Genomic DNA, 23,193 nt, shown 5'->3' with positions numbered 1-23,193 from the left:
AAATAGAATAAGATCAAATTTGATGATTTAAATAATGATTTAAATCACACATCTTATTTTCAATAATGAAAATAAGTCCATTAAAGCATTTGGACTTCAAAAACACCTTGACAATATTTCAAGGTAGAATTTTACTCTTAAACAAGTATTCCCAAATTATTCTTAGTATTAACCTCTTACATGAAATATTAACGATATCGGAAGGGGGGAACAAACCCTAAAAATGGAATCATGCATAATTGCTTCTTTAACCATTGCCCTTATCGGACAATGATGCTATTTTTCGAACAAGAGGACAAGGGTCAGTCCATACCTTCCAACTGCAGAACTTTGCGGTGTTCGAGCAAGTTCATCACTTGCTCATGTCATTTGATTATTTCTATCAAATTACTTGCAAAGTATTATGGTTATCACTATTGCACAAAAATCAAAACCACTACTTTCATAACTATGAATATGACTAAGTGGTGGGCAATGGAACCATGGAATGTGTTGATATGGTGGAGGTTCCATTGCACGGGTTTATATCCATCTAGGATTAAACAACAAATGTCGCCAGTGATTCTTGTGCCGTAATACCCGTGTTAACCATAAGATCCGGAGTGGGACGGATTAGTCAAAAGTGTTTCCACCTCTCGTTCATCAACGGATGCGCTTTACCGTAGTACACTTGTAATCCAAGGGGGCAAGCTGGTGAGGCTCGGGGAGTCCTAAGTCCCCACGGCATAGTCCGTAGTACACTTGTCGCCCGAAGGAGCAAGATGGTGAGGCTGCGGGAGTCCTAAGTCCCCACGGTATTGCGGTCTAGGATGGGTTGCAGCCACCGGCGTAGGAGTGTATGGTAGAGCCCAAGCACCGTTGTCGTGGTCGGGGTCCACCCCGAAATACGGGAATAATGGGACCAACGTGGACCCGGGGTCGGCGCATGCAACAAAGGGTGGGTGTTCGAGGTAGCGGAGGAACATGATTGGCTAGACCTTATACCGGGCCTCACACCAAAGGAAGTGTGGACTGGAAAGCTGCCTGGTTGGCACCAATGTTAAGATCTCTTATGGGTAAAGCAACACACCTTCGCAGAGTGTAAAGAATCGTGACTGTCACTCCCTGTTCCGGGATTGAGGAACTGCGAACGCGGCCGGAAAGGAGCTCCATGAAGTTCTAGTAAACCGGTGAAGGCTGACGGACATAGCTCTTTGAAATAAAAGCAATCTCTTGAAGAAATGTTTATCAAAACTTGCATTGGTATTAGACTTTCTGGTCTAATATCGTAGCTAGTGCATTAAACACCTCTTATCTATAATGAACTTGTTGAGTACGCTCGTACTTATACCACTCTTAAATCCCATGCTTAGATTGTCTGAACCGTCTGGAGGAGGACTACGACAACAATGAAGGAGCCGAGGTTATCGGCTATGATGCACCTGACCTCTCAGGAGGAGTTGAAGGCATAGACTACATCATCGTCTACGGATCCGGGAGGCTTCGGAGAAGAACAAGCCTAGAGATATCCGAGGAGTAGTAGTAGCCGAGCAGCACAAACTCTTACCATGTAGCCGCTCGATTAAATAAATGTTTGTTTAATGAGACAATGGTATTGTAAGTTAAGTTGGGTTCACCTCGAACCCAGGAGATATCCTCTTAGGACCCAAGAGGAGCTCCGAGACGACTTGTGTATATGTATTGTAATAATATGTGAATGAGTTATGGACCTTGCTATGTTCTGTTGTACTACTCTGAGGGATGTGATATTTGCGGAATGGTACTTCGCGAATGTTATATCAACGACTGGCATACTACAACATGCAGTGGTATGCAGGGTCACCACAACAAGATGAGTCTACAATCTAATAAATATAACATGCATGATACCGTATATATGTAATTACCCACTATAAAGGTAGTAACACAGAGTAGTAATATGCACCATGTTACTACTCTATGTTACTCCTCACTATGAGTAGTCTAACCTACTAGTGATAGTGTGCTGGACCTATGCAGGACCAGCCAGTCGCTATCGTCCATCACCCATGGGGATATGCGTTATTTGTTTTGTCCCATGTAGCATAAGGTTTTTCCAATGCTTGCCTCTTAGCGCAGTATCATAGACAAAATGTTGATGTGACACCATAATTAATGATGAAAGAGATTATTATTGTATCTTGGACCAAGGACAATAGTAGAGCTAGCAGCCGTATACATAAAACTTCCATGTCATCAAAAGCCAACTTTATTAATAGGGTAATCTAGGCTGGTCATAGTGGGGAGTAACTTAGACTAGTAACATATCATATGTTACTAGTCGAAGTTACTATCTTCATAGTGGGTAGTAACTTATATATGGTGTCATGCATTATGTTATAGACTCATCTTACTTTGGGATGTGTGATGTTATGGTAACATAGTTATTTATCACCTTCATCTCTTTCTTCATTTATTGTTATACCATATCACCAAAACACCTTGGAGCGTGTGATGTTACTAGCTAAGTTACTCCCACTATGAGCAGTCACAACCCTCCTAGCTGGACTGTATCTAATTTTGCCAACTAGAAAAAAAATATGATGTGGAAGGAGCATTAAAGAAGATGGAGAAGGTTATGGTAATCCTAAGACTAGTCATAGTGGGGAGTAACATAGAGTAGTAACATGGTGCATGTTACTACCCTATGTTACTACCTTCATAGTGGGTAGTTACATATATGTGGTATCATGCATGTTATATTTATTAGATTGTAGACTCATCTTGTCTTGAGAAGTGTGATGTTATGGTAACATAGCTAGTTACCACCCCACTCTCTTTCTTTATTTATTATCATGCCATGTCACCAAAATATCTTGGGGTGTATGATGTTACTACCTATGTTACTCCCACTATGTTAGTGACCACACTACCTCCAATAACAAAATTATGGATCAAAAAAGACAGTACTCGAGAAACTTTTCATTCTTAGAGTTTGGTATTTAACTTTGTCATATGTCTTTTTAAAGTTGATTTTTAGTAACACCTAGTTTAGTTTTTCCCGATGCAATCTATCAACCATTTCATAATGAATAACCACACCATAAGTACTATATTAAACCTTAACAACTTCGATTTTTAATAGAATTTTGAGACTTTCTCGTGTAATTTGTTTGGTAGTTATCTGGGTGAATCTAGCAATTTTAATCTGTTGATTGGCTAAGCGGTTGGTCAAAGCGGTGTCCATAATTTCCACCACCGAATGACTTGGGCGGTTGTTTTGCTCCCACCTCTCCCATCTCTCTCCCATCTCACCTGCCCGCCGCCTCCCTACATCCATCTACTATGGCCGTCGCCTTCCTCTCCCGCTTTGGCTGCCCCACCGACACGCTCGTGCTAGCCGATATGCCGGTTATGTTGGAGATCCGCGCCTTCCACTCCCTCCCGAGGCAGCTGGTAGCGCATTGGAGGTCATCGGCGCACTTCTCTACCTCTCAGAGCCCACGCCGCGGACGGTTTGTGGTCTCTGCGTGCGCGGTCGATCGTCCTCACTAGATGCCCCGGCGCCCCGCGCGCTATAAGATCAGATGGACTGGGCTAGGGGAGGAGGCAGCGCGGCGGGGACGGATCAAGTGGGTGAGCTCGGTCCCCAAGTTTTGCTCCGTTGTTCAGCTCTGTCAAGATGATGGTGCGCGGCGCGGACAGCGGAGGAAGCTGCTGCTGAATGTGGTGTTCAAGGCGGATATCCCACCGACCACTTTGTAGTACACCTTGGCTTAAAGGATATCGCCGCGAGGTGGGGATTTTTTCCTCCTCTGGATGTATCGGTTCTGCTCCCCGCCCCTCTCCTCCTGGCGATCAACATCGCTGCAGTTTGCGGCTGGGTCTTTGGCTTTAACTTCCATCGAGCAGGATGCGGGCATGCCAACGGCACCTCTGCAGTTCGTGGCGGGAGGAGAAGTACCATGTGATTATTTACTTTGCTGAGATATAATTAAGGATGATTTCATGGTTGTTATTGCCCCCACCCCTTTCCCAATGTCCCTACTCGCTCTCCGTGCCCTCCACTTCCTCCGCCCCTCTCTTTCACGACCCTCTCTTTCCACAGACTGGAGCCTTGCGAACGGGCAGAACAGCGGCGTGGTCGCCGGAACAACACGAGGTCCCAGCAGCGTTGGCGCACGGGAAGCTTACAGCCGCGTCGAGGAGCAGGTACGCATGAATTTTCCGCTGTATCCAGTGGTTGACCCACAAAACTATGCTGCCCCTAATCCAAATCGAACCACAAGAAATTTCAATTGGGCGATGTTGTCTGCAATTTGGTAGGTTTCAGTTCGGTGATTCAAGCGCCAACGTTGTCCCCATGGATCCTGGATATCCTGCTGTGCTGGAGGATGAAGGCGCAGTTACCGTCATTGCTGCTATGATGGCGTCGTCTGCAGGTGCCAAGGCTGAGAGCATGGGCCAGGCTCAGCCCCAGCAGAATGTATGCGATGAAGCAGAGAGCAGTGGTGAATGTTGAGATGCCACACATTCTATTGTGCTCATACATCCTGCTCTCTATTCTCTGGGGAAAGAGTGTTTTTATGAACGATGACCCATCTTATTCAGTTCAATCAACATTGAAGATAAATCCGGAAGCACCTAGATGGACTAAGAGGTACGCTCGAATCCTAGATTTAACTTTGATGAATGTAATTGAGTGTTCCTGGGTTAATTTGTGCTGCAACCAGATGGTAACTGAAACGAAATTCAGAAAAATTGGTATGTGCCTTGAGTAGATCATAGATACATTTAGATGAATATAGGCTGCCACCCATGTACTAATTTGATTCATAAAAAAATCGTGATTTCAGTTGAATTGAAGGGAGACTTGGCTATACAACAGTTACTTCTTTTTTACGGAAATTTAGATAAGATTGTGCAGGTGCCTTGAGTAAATCATAGACCTTTTTGAGTACATTTGGATTTGATATGTAGGCTATTTTTTACTGTTTACCTTCCAATTATTTTTTGTAGCTCATATGGAGCCTGAAATTGATTGTGCTGCCTGTTTTCTTTTCAGCTGAAAGTCAAAACATACATGACTATTTTCTTGACAGCTTTGAGAGAAGAAGAATAAGAACTGCCTTTTCACAACTTATAGTTTTGAGTAACCACCTATTCCTATGCTCCTGTTATTAATTTTTCCTGTCATATATAGATAAATGAGCAAGGGTCCATTTAGTTTGGGCTCCAAGTATTACATTAGGGATTGCACATTATTGGAAACTCTACAAGTCCGAGTACTTATGATCTGTTTTGGTGCTACCTGGGTTGTCCATGAATTAAGGAATACCAATCATCATGGCTTCCTTTGTAGAATTGAAACTGATAATCAAGCTTAGAATTGATCTTAAGTTGGCTCTTCCGCAAGATACAAGTATTATTGAGCAAATTGATTGGAGTGGGGTATGTAGCGTATCTTAATCCAATATACTACGCCCTTCAACTTTTTGTAATTGTCGTCGTATTTTTTCATCGTTTTAGTCTGCTTGGATTTGTGATAATACAACAATTGAGGTGCTTGGTTGTGCAATTTCCTTGTGCTCTGTTAGTGACTCAATGGAAGGGTTTCTATAGAAGATAGAGATGGGCTTTTGGATGGATGAGAAGATACCCTGTTAAGCTCTCTCGAGATTCAGTAGAAGCATAGTTGCCCCCTGGTTTCCATTGGGTGGAGGAAGAGGCGAACAACTCATTCCATTTGGTTTTCTGGCAACACCAAATCCTCACTGGAAAAAAAACTCTGAATGGTCAATGCAACTATGCAGTGAAGAGGGACCAATAGTTTAAGTATTGTTTTATTGAGCAGCTCCAGAACATATTACATGTTCACTTGACTATCTATTTCAGCTTATTTCCAAAGGTGATGGTTATAATGTCTCAACAACCTAACTAACTAAAAGAAGGTTCTAGAAGGTATCTCTCCTCTCTTTTAGAATATTTTCATCTATCTACTGTTCCATTTGGATTTTTTGATTTGTTGTTCAGATGATTCATATGTGCATCTAGGTTGTTCTCATAGGATTTATATTCATCTGTTTTTTACATTGCCTCTGGATTTTTGTAGCAAGATGGCATGTGCTTACATTTATTCAGTTCTTCTCTCAACTCAAGTCTGAGTGATCCAGTTTTTGTTTATATGCAGATTCTATGGAGTGTACTTCAGCAGATACTTACCATCCTTACAAGTCGTGTCAACAACTCATTCCGGGTATTTGAGATTGCCACTCTTTTGTATGGAAATGAATCAGCCATTTGCTTTCTCTGTATTAATGCATATGGAAATGCTATCTGGTTCTGTGATTATGTTCCTCTCATATTTTCATTGTAATATGTCAATCCTTTTTCTAAATATGAAGATTATATGCACATACTACCTCTTCTATCCAACCATTCAAAAATTCCCCTTCTAATCTATTAAAACATGCAACTATTCTCATAAGTACCAGCAGAAGGTACTTATATGCTTCAATGATATCAGTTGGCAGTATGGTTCACAATTTCTAGAGCCCACAAGAAAATATATTGTTACCGATCGAACACCAATTTTGTTAGCTAAGAATATATGTTTCTTAGCTAGGGCAAAAAAGATAAGTTTTGGTTACATTTGTAGCTGTACCCCTATGTTTTCACCACTAGGTAATCTATTTGGATTGACGTTGAAATTCTCCGCCTTGACGGAAAGAAGAGACCTGAGAGCGATACTACAATCAAGCATACACTTGCTCATCACGGAACTACTTCAAGGAAAAAAATGCTAGCTATTACCTTACGGTCTTGGCAACACTCTACAAAATACCTGCGCTGACAAGTTGGTTGTTGCGGCCTAAGATGCCAAAGGTCTGAACTTCCAATAGCAACACCAAAGATTTCTACATACATACATGTTCGACCGCAAGTATTCTCCATATAAAACTTAGGTGTTAGTTTTTGCTCCAGGTACAGGTAAGAACACTCCATCTCTTTTTGCTTACTTTGTTTGGTTCTTTCCACGTATAATATTATGTTATTTGTCAGGTGTTTTTGTTGCTACGAAAATATTTGTACTAGCCTAGAAAATTGTTCCTTTATACTCCCTCCGGTCCATATTACATGATGTTAAAATGAATGTATCTACAATTAATATATGTATAAATAGATTTATATTAGTGTCAAGTAATATGAATCGGAGGGAGTATTTTTTAAATGTTTGTCATATGCCTAGATCAAATTTTTATTTACTACTTTTATGTCCTTTCCCTGAAATCGCCCCTGTCAATTTTTTTTTCCTGTACTACTTATTTAGATTTAAGAATTCGACTACCTTTTTTCATTTCACACACAATCTAAATTTTCATAGTATATCTGTTGTATATGTACATGCCAAGTTTGAGGCTATGAGCGGTTCAAGAAGAGTCCCCCTCTCAGTTTTAGAGATTGGCAACTAATAAAGTAATTCATTCTATTCCAGGGGATGAAAAGATCATAAAGACAGTAGGAGCTGCGAAGGATCCGTTTTTTTGCATCAATGGGTGTGTTTATCGGTTCCCAATATAACACACTGATCTATCTAAGTAGTTTTTTAGAGAAACAGGGCAGCGCCCCAGCTCCAAATATATTGAAGCCAAAACACAGTCACAGACAATGTGCGAAAGGATCATCAGTTCCACGCCCACACACACACAACTTATACATCACCACTTAAGCCAACCTAAATTTTAACCACATTACTAAAGAAGATCATGGTGCACTAAAGTGAAGAGCTCACCATCCTCTCCTCCAACCATGAAGATGACATCATCAAGCACTGATAGCTCAAAGACGTCGGAAAACCGATACCACCCACCCTACCGTGCTATTTTAGCATCTCTGCTTAGCTCTTCGCTCTAGAAAAGAGCTGTCATGTATACTGAATAGAATTTATATGATCTATGATATTTATGCAAGGTAGTTCCATGAACTATGTAATCGAGTTCTATGTATATACTAATACGACAGGCTAACCTCCATTTTGCAAGTGAATTTTCCCTCCTAAGTGTCACCAACCATCGATGTTGTGGCAAACTCCTTACAACAACCAATGATGCCTCACGGGCGATGATCAATATGCAATGCCAGTTATTATTACCAAACTTAATTTTGTTTTCTTTCTGATTCTCGCTTATTTATTGATTCTCAGGATCAAACTTTTATGCACATAAGTTCAATGTATGACGTATCAAGTTCGTTATCATCTACCTTGAAATCCATTTTGTTTAAAAAGCAAAATATTCATTACCTTTATCAATTCAAACATGAGCTTAAAATTAATAGCATCATCTTATCATATGGTTGGTGCGGCGTGCCGCCGCGCCCATTCCTGCTAGTCTCATCTAAGATGTTTCTCGGCAAATTGCTATTGCCGAGTGCCTGATGAAATAGGCACGGCGAACATCCCGACACTCAAGCATACAGCATTTTCCCCTTAGCGCTGGCTTTCGTTTCGCTCGTTTACACCAATTGTTCAGGATGTAGTTAATTACATCGATCGATCAAAAGAACTAAAGAAGAATAAACATTAAACTCGCACGATACAATCCTTGATCGGTCATCTCTTGCCTTGCTCAGCTCGCTGCATCCTGATCTGCTCCCTGAACTTGGCTATGAACTCGTCAGCTTTCTTGTCCACCTCGTCCTCCTCAGCCGCCGCCTCTGGCTGCGGCCTCGCCGCCAGCTCAAACAGCTCTTCGTCGCAAGAGCTATCCTGTTCCAGCTCATCCAGCTCGCTGTTATCTTCATCGTCGCCGCCGTCCCTGACCATGTCGTCGCTGCTGAACGAGCTGTCTGATGCCGCGGCCATGTCGTCCAACTCGTCATCTGCGTCAACTTGATTGTCGGACGGAGCTACAGGATCGTAAGCGGCGAAAGTGCTCCTCCTCGATGCTTGGATCGCAGAGTTTGACCGGAACCTGTTGCCTCCGCCGCCGCTACTTAAGCCCGCCCGTCCGCTCATCTTGAGGTCTCGGACTCGATATTCGTTGAAGCTTCTCGCTTTGGCCTTCGCGAGGCGGCGTCCACTGCCAAGTAACACCGACGGAGGCGGCGGGGCAGGAGGCGAGCACGGCGAGAGGGTCATCCCGGCGTCGAGGACCGAGGACGGCGAAGACGTGGCGTACTCGCGCGCTGCGCCGTATCCTACTCCTTCCTTGGGGACGAACTCTGTTTCTTCATCAGCGCCGTCGTCGGTTACGTTGCCCGTCGCAGGTTCTTCGGCCGCCGGCTTTAGCTTCCTCACCGGCAGGAGAAGCGGCTTCTCGCTCGCGTCGCCCGCGTTGGCGACGACGACGAGGGGGTCGTCGGCGTAGTACTGCGAGCTCCAAGCCTGCACGCCGCCGTCCTTGCCGCCCCCATTGCTATCCTGGCCGACGTTGCCCTCGAAGACGAGCGGGCCTTGCAGTATCTTGGAGACGTAGGATTCCACGGACTCGTCGTCGTCGACGACCTTGGAAGCGGTGGCCACCGGGATCGCCACCTCGTCATCGGCGTTCCTCTGGCCGAAGACGCCGTAGGAGATGACGAGGCCGAGTAGGAGGATGTGGGGCAGCTCCCACATCCTGGGCGTCTGCCCCATCGGCAGCAGCTGCAGCAGCGCCACCACGACCGCGAACAGCGCCGCCTTGGCGGCGAGGTTGGACGGGAACAGGAGCGCCAGAGCCTGCTGCAATCTGGCGGAAATGACATCGCTGCCGGCGCCAAATCGAGCTTGCGCCGGAGCCGTGTCCGCCATTGCTGGGGAAGAAAGATTTGTGTGATCCATGTTTGAGTTCTCGGGCTACCGAGAGGCCGGGTTTGTTAATTCTTGGGCTACTCGGGTAGGCTTCGATCGATTTGGATTGGAATCGTTTGCTTTTGGGCGCGGAAGGGAAGCTGGAGACTTGGTCGGGAAGCGATTAAGACGGGATGGAGGGAAAGAATTTGATCAGGGTAGCGCGAAGCAAAGTATAGAGTTGGGATGCCGCTGTCGTTTATAAATGAGATTAGTTTCTCGTGAGGGCGATTAACTGTTGATGGAAACCGCGGGAACGCGCTGGATTAAATGGAAGGACTCGCCTGCATTGCAAGGCTCAGGGACCGCGGACGGTTTTGTCCAGGCTCAGCTTGTAGCTATATCTTGGCACTTCGTGAAATGTCATTGCCGGCACAAGCCACGGCCCTTGGCGGCTCTGTCTGGATTTAGTTTTTTTCGGGAAGAAACTTCCAGGTACCGTCATGTAGACACTTCTAGGCTCAACGACGCCGACCTGTTTGCTGATGAGCTCTTCTGGACAGAACATGGCGCTAAAACGACAGATAAGGGTAACCAATACCACAAAATGGCTTAGAGGAGTAAATATTTCGTTTCACTTATCTAAAGTGAACATAACAGATCCTTCAAACCTGTTTAGAAGGGTAAAAAAATTATTCCTCGGGCCGGCCGAGATATTCTTGAGAAAACTTTACCTCTCCATCTCGCGCTGACGCTCTCCCCCACCCGCACCGGAACGTCCCTGGCGACGCCTTCGGCGACCACCAGTAGCCTCCGTCAGCACCTCTCAACCTTCGCCTCCCTCCTGGCCTACTCAGATTTGCTCGCCGTCATCGGAATCGAGCCGTAGCTCTGCTGCCGCGTTGATTGGTTCCAAAAGGGAGCCGCAGCGTGCTCGATTTGTTGCAAAACATAGCTGACGGAGGATGGATATGCTGTAGAACGGCCATAGCGGAGCTAGGAGGCGACAAAATTGAGGGAGGCCGACGAAACACCTATTTTCCTTCTTCGGCCGTGACAAGCTTGGTGTGCGACTGACAACCAAGGTTGGAGTCCTCCGAGCCCCTCCATCGACTGCCAAATGTCTTGCAGCCCCATCGGCCCTGCCAGCCGTCTTGCAGCTTCGACAATAGCTCAACACTTCTGGCCGATGTTCTCACCTCCTCCGCTCTCCAAGTTTACGACAATTTTACTAGCTGAGTTTTGTTTTTGCTATTTTCATTTTGTTTTGTGTTTTGTCAATCAAACTCAGCATAGCCAATTCCATAGTGTATAGAAAGAAGTTGAGGGAGATGATCTTCAACAATTCTTGGTCATCGCCAGAGGAAGAGGACGCTAATGAGGCCGAAAGGGCCATGTCGGTGGTGTTGAATGACGAAATTCGGCGACGAGACTAGGATCACAGTTCGACAATTTTTGTTTTTCATTGATGGGTTTCCATATGTTTGACTTTAAATAATTTGGCTTGGAAAAAAATTATAACGAAATTATTATAGAGGATCGGTTAAAACCTACTTTAGAGGAGCAAATATAAGGAGTTGATAAGGAATCATATTCTTTTTACCGAGATGGAGGATAAGGAGTCATATAGAAAGCTAAATTATAAGGGAAATACCCCAAGTCCTCTTCACTGTTGAGTTGCCAGGGAAGCTCGACTGCTCAATTTGCTCGCCGTGTTAACCAGTCTCCCAAAAGCCATGGGGCAAGAGGAGGTCGCTGATTTGTTGCCGTGATTTTCTTTGAAAACGCTTACGCTAACTTTCTGGAGAGGAGCGTAGATCTCAGGAGAAGCTAGCTTCAGCCTTTAGGCTTTCTCAGGAGTTTATGCATTGCTTTGTCCAGCAGTTATCCTTTGCCACACTGGTAAAAGCTGCTGAGCGTTCGTTTCCCCGTTGCGTTAAGTCTTCAAGCTACTTTCTCCGGGAATAGAGGAGAAAATTCCAAGGTACGCAGGTTGATGATCAAACTAGGCGTTTGAAATTTCCTCATGATAAAAGAGAAGGCAGTTCACTGTGACTGTACACAACTACACACAAACTGTCCTTGACTGATGCTACTATTTTGACCACTTTTTTACTTGTGGAGAAACCTCTGCTCACTTTGTACACTGATTTGCAGGTTTTTAGCAGAAACATCGTGCACAGAAGGGAGTCCGGAGTTGGGTCGATTAATAGGATATGGGCCTAGAAACTTTTGGGCTTTCTTGGCCTTTCTAGATATATCTAGACGAATAAGGCCCATGTTTCTAATGGGAAATTAACTGCTCAGGAACTTCCTGCATTCCAAAGGATCCCATGGTTCTGGATATACAAATGACATAATTAGCACATTTTCTAAGGGTGGTCATATCAGTAGTTAATAAGCTAAGTCAGTAGGCGGGAAACACTGACATTAAAAAAGTTGAATTAGCATAGCTGACAATAGAACTTTCAATTATATTAACTGATTAAAAATGAATCCAACACACTACACTTGTTCAGGGCTTTTTTTTTTTCCGTCAAGCTGCAGGTGTGACTGCACTAACATGTTGGTACCAAGCACTCTCTCTAGTTTGGAAACAAGTGGTGTTTTCGGGACATGTTTTAGGTCCATCTTTGAAAACTTTGACTGCCAATATCCATTTAAATATTTTGATTTGGAAATTTAAATATTATCTCAATTTATTAGCCTTGATACCCATACTGATTTTTAAATATTTAGATTAGAAAATTCAAAATAATATGTCAAACCTTGATAGAAAATATTGATTTAAATATATTGGAAATTTTCAATAAAGGCATATATTTTCTCGAGATATATTTTAAGATATTTTGTTTGTTTGTTATACATATGTAACTAGTGGGCAAGGTTATATTCTGGTTTGCTTCCTGGAGACTAAGTTGCGAGTTGTCTCATGTGCGATCATCGATCGCTACCTTGGGCGGGATTTTGACGAGTTCTTCTTTCTCCCAACAGATGGGACGTGTGGTGGTAGCATCATGTTAGCATGGAAATTCGCAGTGGATCACTATCCAACCCCCACTACTCAGACAATTCCTTAACAATCAGAGTGGGTGATGACGATGCTTCTAGTTGGTGTTTTACCGAGGTGTCCCCCCCCCCAACATGACATGGTCAAATGTCCCTTCCTTCAGGAGCTTAAAGTTATTTGGGACTTGCATCCGGGTTTGTGGGCGGTTGCAAGCAATTTCAATTTGATTGTTCTTGCGATGGACAAAAACAACAATAAACTGGACCGTCAAATGATTGAGAAATTTCGGAGGATGTAGGTTGAGCTTGAGCTAAAGGAGTTGTACCTCAATAGCTAGTGCTACATGCGGTCCAACAACTGTGAGCATATCACTCTCAAGAGGCTAGACCAGATCTTCTCCACTGCCGAATGGAAGCTGGAGTTCCCATCCTCTTTCTTGTTAGCATTGAGCTCTTCGACCTTCGATCATTACCCACTCTTTCTCAATCTTGCGCCGGTGCTAAGGACCAGAAAACGATTATGTTTTGAATATTTTTAGCCCAAGGCCGAGGGTTATATGGAAATCATGGAAGTGGCTTAGGCTTTGATGCCGATGATCGTAAACCCTTCAAGCTACTAGCTACCAAGTTGGCCATGATAGCCAAATCCCTAACTAACTAGAGTGGTCGCTTCATCGGCAATGTCGAGTTGCAAATCTTGTTGGCTAATAAGCTCATCCTTCCGCTAGATGTGGCGATGGAATCGAGGGCTCTCCCTCCACATGAGCGTGGGTTTTGGAAGTTCCTAGGCTTAGCCTCCTTGGAGCGCACCATTGTTAGGAAATGCTCACATATCACGTGGCTAAGCGAGGCAGACACCCGCATGAGCTTCTTCTATCTCCATGCCAACCACTAACGTCGCAAGAACTTAATCGCACATCTGCAAGTGGACTACGCTCTTGTCTCGGATTAAGAGGACAAGGCCAAGGCCATGGACACTTTCTATGGCTGGCTGTTGGACTCAACTTATGAGTGTGGTTTCTGCCTCGGCCTTGACTACCAAGGCATGCAAGGGCATGACCTTTCAGAGCTTGAGGGGCCCTCCAATGATGACATGGTGTTGTCAGTGATTCTCTTGCAGGAGCTCGAAAAATCTCCTGGCCCAGACGGTTTCACCGGGAGATTTTATACCTCATGTTGGGGCATCATCAAGCCGGACATCATGGTGCGTTCACTTCCATGTGGAATGTTGATAGACAGGGGATGCATGTGGCTAATTAGGCGCTAATATCCCTCCTTCCTAAGCACGCGGGAGCAGTTGAGATGAAAGAGTTCAATCCCATTACTTTGATCCATCAGGTGGCTAAGCTCATGGTGAAGGTGCTCTCTTCCCCCTTGCAGATTCCATGCCACAACTTGTGTGACTGCACCGAAGTGCGTAAATATGTGGCCGTTTCCCACATAACAAGTTCCAATTGGTTAAGTGTACAACTCATACATGTAAAATGTATCTATGAACTTTGGTGTTTACTATTATGTTAAAATATTTATTATTTAGCAACTTTATTATATTTACTAGGACTAATCTACCAATAGTTTCAAAAGTTCCCAATTTCTTGTTTTACACTTTGTTGTGTAGGAATCGCACAAAGGCTTGTGCTACCATATACCCCCAAGACTGAAATGTTTTCCTGAGTGAAACATAAGGATAGCTGAGAGTAAACGATATCTGTTCGGATTAGGGGTAGGATGGCTGAGATTAAAAGATACCACGATACCCCTTCAGAGGTTTACATTGTTTTGAGATTTGGGGGTCAAATATGGGAAAAAGTTTCCCATTATGGTTAAATTTGTAGTTTCCTGAATTTTGTCCCTGCTAGATTGTTTTTTATATGCCAAACCCGCATCCCGAAGATGAAGTCAACTGAACATGGCACAATGGACAAAGTTGTGGGTTACTATCAGATAATAAGTTTGATATAAATAATTTCAAAATCTGAGTTAGTATGCTTCGAGGCTCGCATTTTTTACTGGCGGGTCCAGAAGTTTTTGGATTCCAAAGCTAGGTTGGTGACATGTTTCACTCAAACTCTTGACATACTTGATTTATTTGGCCAAGCCAAGACTCCATGAACTTTTGGGGACACAGATGAGCCTATTAAGGTTCTAGAGGTTCCCAAGATCCCTTAGATCAAAGGGGCATCCATCACATGGCCTAGATGCAATCTCCCGCACTATATATTAATGTGAAACCCTAGTTTTCGGGGAGGCCACCCATTGGAATGAATTTTCCTCTCCCTTGGAATCCACCAAGAGGGAGAGAGTCCCCTCTACTTATGCACCAACCTAAAGGAAGAAGGGGGCCAAGTACCCTCCCTTCTCTAGGGCAGCTGATGTCTACGCACGCTTCTATTTTTGTAGATAGTGTTGGGCCTCCAAGTGCAGAGGTTTGTAGAACAACAACAAGTTTCCCTTAAGTGAATCACCCAAGGTTTATCGAACTCAGGAAAGATATCCCTCTCAAGCAACCCTTCAATTACGATACAAGAAGTCTCTTGTGTCCCCAACACACCCAATACACTTGTCAGGTGTATAGGTGCATTAGTTCGGCGAAGAGATAGTGAAATACAGGTAATATGGATGATTGTAAGTAGTAATTGCAATCTGAAATAAAAATGGCAGCAAGCAAACATGTAGCAGAACTGGTTGTAAACGGTGTATCAATGCTTGGAAATAAGGCCTAGGGATCATACTTTAACTAGTGGACACTCTCAACAATGATACCATAATTGAATACATAGATATTATCACTTCACTATGATACTCTGAACCACTCTCCGGTTTGATGATAAACACAAATTCACTGCGTAGGGCTGCATAAGCATTCCTTAAACTCCGCATTCCCAATCTATGGACACCCCACGCTCTCACTTTGAGCATACAAAGATGGTACTAACTAGACACCACAATTCATAAATATTTCTGTAAATTAAGCTTAAGAAACAAACACGGTGTGCACACTGTCAGCTTCACACCGTTGGACAAGGTGTCCCCGGAGATCACATAATAAAACCACTTGAGTAGCACAATAGTTGAAGAATAACATCTACTTATTCAACTAGATTACAAAGCTCATGATCACATAAAGATCATACATGGAGAGATAGATAGACCGCATAGTTACCGGTGAAGCCGTCATCCTCGGGGGAGAACTACTCACTCCTCATCATGGGAATCAGCAACAGCGATGGAGTTGGCGGTGGAGTCGATGGAGATGGCTCCGGGGGCAATTCCCCGTCCCGGCAGGGTGCCGGAACAAAGACTTATGTCCCCCGAATCTTGTCTGCGACGACGGCGGAGCTACGGAACTTTTCGTGGATGGAGGCCGATTGATTTAGGGTTCACGCGTCGGGAGGCTTCTTATAGGCGGAAGGGCGAGGTGGGTGGAGGCCAGGGGGCCCACACCACCCCTTGGCGTGGCCAGAGGGCAGGCCCCGCCTAGGGTTGGTCTGGCCACCCTGTGGCCTTTCTTCATCCCCCCTCTGGACTCTGACTCCACTACGGTAAAATATTGACTTCGGCTTTTGTTTCGTCCAATTCCGAGAATATTTCCTGTACAACTTTTCTGAAATACAAAACAATAGAAAACAGGGAACTGGCACTGTGGCTTCTTGTTAATAGGTTAGTGCCAGGAAATGTATAAAAGTGCAACGAAGCATGAGCAAAACATATACAAATTGGTGTAAAACAAGCATGGAGCATCAAAAATTACAGATACTCTTGAGACGTATCAGCATCCCCAAGCTTAACTCCTGCTCATCCTCGAGTAGGTATGTGATAACAAAATAATTTTTGAGGTGACATGAAGCCAACACAATCTTGATCAAGCATTGTAAAGCATTGTGAGATGGGATCAAAGTACTCTAACATAGGCATGATAGATACAATTCTAACAATAGAACTTAGCAACTATGTTATAACATGAGAAATAACTCAAACAAAGGATCATGAATAATAGTGCATTGAAAGCAACTGTTTATTTATGAGCATAGAGAAACCATAGCAAAGTGGTACTCAGCTTGTCCTTTATGGAGTAGCAAAACATAAATGCTAGGACACCTTCAAAGTTCAGAGGGTGACTAGATACAAGTAATTTAAGAACAAGCAATAGCATAATCATGAATCAATCAATAATAATTTTGGGACTATGCACATTTTACTAAGAATGACAACCATGCTCTCTTAATTGGTGCATAAGGAAGAAAATGAAGACTCAACATAAAAGTAAAAGAGAAGTCCTTCGAAGAAGGAAGCAAGATTAACAAGTTTTATAAACCTTTCAAAAAGTATGGTACTCTTTAGCTTTGAGCTCTCATTGCCCCTATCATAAGTATCCTGAATGGTTAAAGTTATTGTGATGGAAAATATGAGCTATATGCTTGACAAATCACAAGTTGAAAATCTCGTGCCCCTTGAATACGAGTACCTAAACCTCATGCTACTCAACTTAGATCCCAAATAAGTTCTTGTCACTGTAAGTATACATGTATCATCGAGAACCGCCAGCCCGGTACCTCCTGCCCCATGATATGGAAGTACTCTTGTAGGAGCAATCCCATGCCAAAATGACAAGATAAATAGATAATGTGCATCTCAGCAATCTTTTTATTTACTATGGGTATAGCTTTTTATTTAAAATGCTTCATAGAATGCTCACTATGATTCGCTGTAAATTGATGACCCACAAGTATAGGGGGTGTATCGTAGTACTTTCGATAAATAAGAGTGTGGAACCCAACGAGGAGCAGAAGGTGTTGACAAGCAGTTTCGATGAAGGATTCACTGTAAATGCTCACAGACAAGTATTCAGGGGGTTTTGATATAGCAGATAAATAAAGTACAAGTAAGTAAAATGCGAGAGTAATAATTGCAGCGAGTGGTCCAATCATTTTTAGCACAAAGGACAAGCTGGTTTGTTTACTTATGATGACCAAACGTTCTTGAGGACACACAGGAATTTAGTCTAATGCTTTCGCTTCATATAGTTGATTAATCTTCATTGTTTTGATAAGTGTTGTGTGGGTGAACCTATGCTAATGCACCGCCCTTCCTAGGACTAATACATACTTGTGATTAAACCCCTTGCAAGCATCACAAATACAAGAAAGTAATTAAGATAAATCTAACCACAGCCTTAAACTCTGAGATCCTGCTATCCCTCCTGCATCGATATACCAATGGGGGTTCAGGTTGCTGTCACTCCGGCAACCCCACAATTAGCAAACGAATACAAGATGCATTCCCCTAGGCCCATAAAGGTGAAGTATCATGTAGTCGACGTTCACATGACACCACTAGAAGAATAACACCACAACTTAAATATCAAACCATTAAATATTACTCAACATAGTTCACTACTAACATTTAGACTTCACCCACGTCCTCAAGAACTAAACGAACTACTCACAAGACATCATATGGAACATGATCAGAGGTGATATGATGATGAATAACAATCTGGACATAAACCTTAATTCAACGGTTTCACTCAATAGCATCAATAACAAAGAGTAATCAACACCGGGAGAGTTTCCCCTATGAAATAATCAAGATTCAACACTAGATGTTACAGTGGAGACGAGGTGCAGCGGTGGAGATGACGGTGACGGTGGTGGAGATGATGGTGATGATGATCCCAATGAAGTCCAGCTCGATGGCTGTGACGATGGTGACGATTTCCCCCTCCGGGAGGGAATTTCCCCGACGGACTTCAGCCTGCCCGAGAGCTCTTTTCTCTCTGGTGTTTTCCGCCCCGCAGAGGCGGCTGTGTCTATTCTCGATGTCCCTCCACGCCTTAGGGTTTTCGGGAGATGAAGTACGCGAAGGAGAGATGGCCGAGGGGGGTCGTGGGCCCCTCCCCACATGGAGGCGCGGCCAGGGTGGAGCCCGCGCTGGCCTATGGGGGGCCCATGGCGGCCCTCCTCGGCTCCCCCTTTTGGCTGGCTCCGTCATCTGCGAAAATAGGAGCTTCGGTATATTTTCCGTCAATTGTTGATCTTCAGAAATATTGTATCCTGACGGTGCTTTTTCCAGCAGAATCCTGACTCCGGTGAGTAATTCTCCAATAATCATGAAACATGCAAAATAGGTGAAATAACATAAGTATCATCTCTAAATATGAAATCTATCAAGAAATAACAGTAAATTATGATACAAAATAGTGATGCAAAATGGACGTATCAACTCCCCCCAAGCTTAGACCTCGCTTGTCCCCAAGCGAAACTGAACTCGGTAAACAAGACCACATGTTTATGGAGTGAAGAGTCGATAAATAAAATACGGACAAGAAGCATCACATTTATTAATTCACACAAGACATTCTAGTAGACAACTTCCTCATATAACTCAACTTGAAACAAGTAAAGGGCAATCACAAATAAAGGTGCATAGGAAATCATAATTGGTGATGGCAAACTTCGTTCTTGGTCAAAGAACAATTAATAGGTTGTACTTATCTTTCGAGCAAATCCTTTATATTAGAGCTTATATGGCAGATCTTACATACTCAGTCATAAAAATTTCCTCATAATCATTGATAACGTTCAGAGTCATATTCATTCAGATAAAATTTGTACTAAACAAGGAAGAATAAAAGACATGATTACATAGATCACAATATAATGGTTGGATCACAACAAATCAATTGCTTGCTTGAGATAGAGGGAAATAGGTTTACGGACTCAACATAAAAGTAACAGATAGGCCCTTCACAGAGGGAAGCAGGGATCAAATCATGTGCTAGAGCTTTTTAAGTTTTGAAATCATATAGAGAGCATAAAAGTAAAGTTTTGAGAGGTGTTTGTTGTTGTCAACGAATGGTAGTGGGCACTCTAATCCCCCTGCCAAATGGACTTTCAAAGAGCGGCTCCCATGAAGGACGTTATCTCTACCAGCAAGGTAGATCATCCCTCTTCTCTTTTGTTTACACATGTACTTTAGTTTTATTTATGGATGACACTCCTCCCAGCCTCTGCTTACACAAACCATGGCTAACCGAATCCTCGGGTGCCTTCCAACATTTCACATACCATGGAGGAGTGTCTATTTGCAAATTAAGTTGCTTACTGATGAATCAGGGCAAAACATGTGGAGAGATTTATTAATGAAGGTTAATTAATTGGGACTGGGAACCCCGTTGCCAGCTCTTTTTGCAAAATTATTGTATAAGCGGATGTGCCACTAGTCCATTGGTGAAAGTTGCCCAACAAGATTGAAAGATGAAACACCACATACTTCCTCATGAGCTATAAAACATTGACACAAATAAGAGATACTAACATTTTGAATTGTTTAAAGGTAGCACATGAAGTATTTACTTGGAATGGCAGAGAAATACCACATAGTAGGTAGTTATGGTGGACACAAATGGCATAGGTTTGGTTTAAGGTTTTGGATGCACGAGAAGCATTCCCTCTCAAGTACGAGTCTTTGGCTAGCAAGGTTGGTTAGCAAGCACAAGAGTTGAGGGAGACAAACAAATATACATGTGATAGAAACAACCATGCATCTTTCTTGTAAGCACAAACAATTTTAACTTCAGAATACTAAGCTCATTAGCTAACAAGAAAGAAAGATAACGAAATAACATATCTACATGTATTTCCCTCTTTTCTACTTAAACCTCAAAGTGTTGTTGCTATTGACCAATGCTAAGTTTGCCAAAAACCAAATAGATTTACTTGATGCTCCCAAAGTGATGTCAATACTAATAACAAGATCAATGATATAACAGAAATTGCAAACTAAAATAAGGTGTGCAAAAAGTAAATGATAAAACTTCTCATTAATATTCCATAACGATAACTCACACCAAGGGATACATAGATAACCAACTAGAAGAGAGATACTTCCACACTGCAAACCATCTTATATGATAACTTCCCTACTCATGATATGACACTACTTGCTAGTAAAAAGGTAAAAGATAGTGATGATGTGATACCGCGGCACTCCCCCCAAGCTTGGAACAAACCAAGGGGATGCCAATACCAATGATGAATTACTCCTTCGGTGGTGATGGTGGAACGACCCTCATGGGAGTGAGGAATTGCTCTAGCATTCTGCGAAGCCGGTTGTTCTCCTCTTGAAGTATCTCCACTTCCCTTCTCAGAACACGGTATTGATCACAAAACTCATCGGTAACCCGAAGAGCCTCCTCCATAACAGGGAAAGAGTTGAGGCTAGGAGCAGGTGGTAAAGGTCCCTGCAAGTTATGAGAAAAAGAACGTCGAGTGTTAATCGATCCCACCAAGATTGGCTTACTCCCTATTGATGACATCTTCTTCACTTTCTCATTGACGCTCTCATCCATCTCTTTCCGTCTTGTCACGACCCTTTCCTCTTCCGCCCATCCAACGAAGGTTCCTTGATGTAGATCCTGGAGGATCTCACGGTTGCGATGCATTGCATAATCTTCTGAGGATGAACCCTGCGACGACATCTGAACAGAAACAGGTCGAAAGAAAACACGACGAGAAGACAATATACGGACCTCGGGGGATCCGGGGGATTATATAGCAAAAAATTTCACGACAGAAGGAAAGTACCAGGTCGAACCCGTGTGGAAAAGGGACTCCGAGGGGCTGTCCTCATAGGGCAGCGCGGCCAGGGTGGGGCCCTCGCCGGCCTATGGGGACACGCCCTCATGCGTCTCCTCCGCTCCGATTCGATCTCGTAATTTTTTATATTTTCTAAAAATAGCAGAAACATTGTTCGGAAAGTTAAACGCGGACTTTTTTATTACCAGAACTGTTACCTATTCGAAATCGAACTCTGCAGAACTATCAATTTGATCTTTGATGAAAGCTTCCGGAGTCACCACTTGAATAACATCAATATCTTCATTATAAGAATCTCCGGAAATATAATGCTTGAGTCTTTGCCCATTCACCACTTGTGTGGCATCACCTTTCGAGAGAACCAATTTTTATTGCCCCTGAACGATACACCTCCACAATGACATATGGTCCTTCCCATTTTGAGAGTAATTTCCGCAAAAAATCTGAGACGAGACCGATACAATAAGACTTTATCTCCAACATTAAATTCTCTTTTAATAATTCTTCTATCATGCCATTTCTTAACTTTCTCCTTAAAAAGTTTAGCGTTTTCATAAGCTTCACTTCTCCATTCATCTAAAGAACTCAATTGTAGCAACCTTTTCTTACCGGCAAGTTTAGGATCTTTATTAAGTTCTCTTACAGCCCAATAAGCTTTGTGCTCTAGTTCTAAAGGTAAATGACAAGCTTTTCCATAAACCATTTTATAGGGAGACATACCCATAGGATTTTTATAAGCAGTTCTATAAGCCCATAGTGCTTCCTTCAACTTACTAGCTAGCCCAATTTTTTCTAGATTTATTAACGGTCTTTTCCAAGATAGATTTAATTTCTCTATTTGATAATTCTACTTGCCCACTAGTTTGAGGATGATAAGCGGAAGCAATTCTATGATTAATACCATATTTAGCAAGAGTTTTTATAAAACCACCATGAATAAAATGAGAACCTCCATCGGTCATAAGATATCTAGGTACTCCAAACCTAGGAAAAATAACATCTAAAAGCATTCTTAAAGAGGTCTCACCATCAGCACTTTTCGTGGGTATGGCTTCCACCCATTTAGTAACATAATCAACAACAACAAGTATATGAGTATTACCTTCTGAAGAAGGGAAAGGTCCCATGAAGTCAAATCCTCAACAATCAAATGGTTCAATAACAAGAGTATAATTCATAGGCATTTCATTGCGTCTAGAGATATTACCAACCCTTTGACATTCATCACAGGATAAAATAAACTTTCTTGCATCTTTAAAGAGAGTTGGCCAATAAAAACCTGACTGTAGAACTTTTTGTGCGGTTCTTGTTGGAGATATGCCCAAGAGGCAATAATAAAAGTGGTTATTATATATCTTTATGTTTATGATAAATGTTTATATACCATGCTATAATTGTATTAACCGAAACATTGATACATGTGTGATATGTAAACAACAAAGAGTCCCTAGTATGCCTCTTAACTAGCTTGTTGATTAATGGATGATTAGTTTCATAATCATGAACATTGGATGTTATTAATAACAAGGTTATATCATTGTATGAATGATGTAATGGACACACCCAATTAAGCGTAGCATAAGATCTCGTCATTAAGTTATTTGCTATAAGCTTTCGATACATAGTTACCTAGTCCTTATGACCATGAGATCATATAAATCACTTATACCGGAAAGGTACTTTGATTACATCAAACACCACTGCGTAAATGGGTGGCTATAAAGGTGGGATTAAGTATCCGGAAAGTATGAGTTGAGGCATATGGATCAACGGTGGGATTTGTCCATCCCGATGACTGGATAGATATACTCGCGGGCCCTCTCGGTGGAATGTCGTCTAATGTCTTGCAAGCATATGAAT

At 42.8% G+C, this 23,193-nt stretch overlaps 1 protein-coding gene and 1 long non-coding RNA gene across 2 annotated transcripts; one reads left to right on the top strand and one right to left on the bottom strand.

The window, feature by feature from the left end:
• The first annotated feature begins 4,252 nt into the window (after nt 1-4,252).
• LOC124675759 lies at nt 4,253-7,103 on the top strand. The gene is made up of 3 exons (XR_006993404.1): nt 4,253-4,618; nt 5,162-5,919; nt 6,149-7,103. It is a non-coding gene; the product is annotated as an uncharacterized LOC124675759 (long non-coding RNA).
• Nucleotides 7,104-8,419: 1,316 nt separating this feature from the next.
• On the bottom strand, nt 8,420-9,968 carry LOC124676579. Its single transcript, XM_047212621.1, has one exon. It carries the CDS (start codon nt 9,776-9,778, stop codon nt 8,570-8,572), a length of 1,209 nt encoding a protein of 402 aa, XP_047068577.1. The 5' UTR covers nt 9,779-9,968; the 3' UTR covers nt 8,420-8,569.
• Nucleotides 9,969-23,193: the final 13,225 nt, after the last annotated feature.

The sequence above is a fragment of the Lolium rigidum genome, chromosome 7 (genome assembly GCF_022539505.1).
Source record: "Lolium rigidum isolate FL_2022 chromosome 7, APGP_CSIRO_Lrig_0.1, whole genome shotgun sequence".
Taxonomy (NCBI): Eukaryota; Viridiplantae; Streptophyta; class Magnoliopsida; order Poales; family Poaceae; genus Lolium; species Lolium rigidum.
The sequence above is the reverse complement of the archived record's forward strand: the minus strand, read 5'-3'. Positions and strand labels throughout refer to the sequence as shown.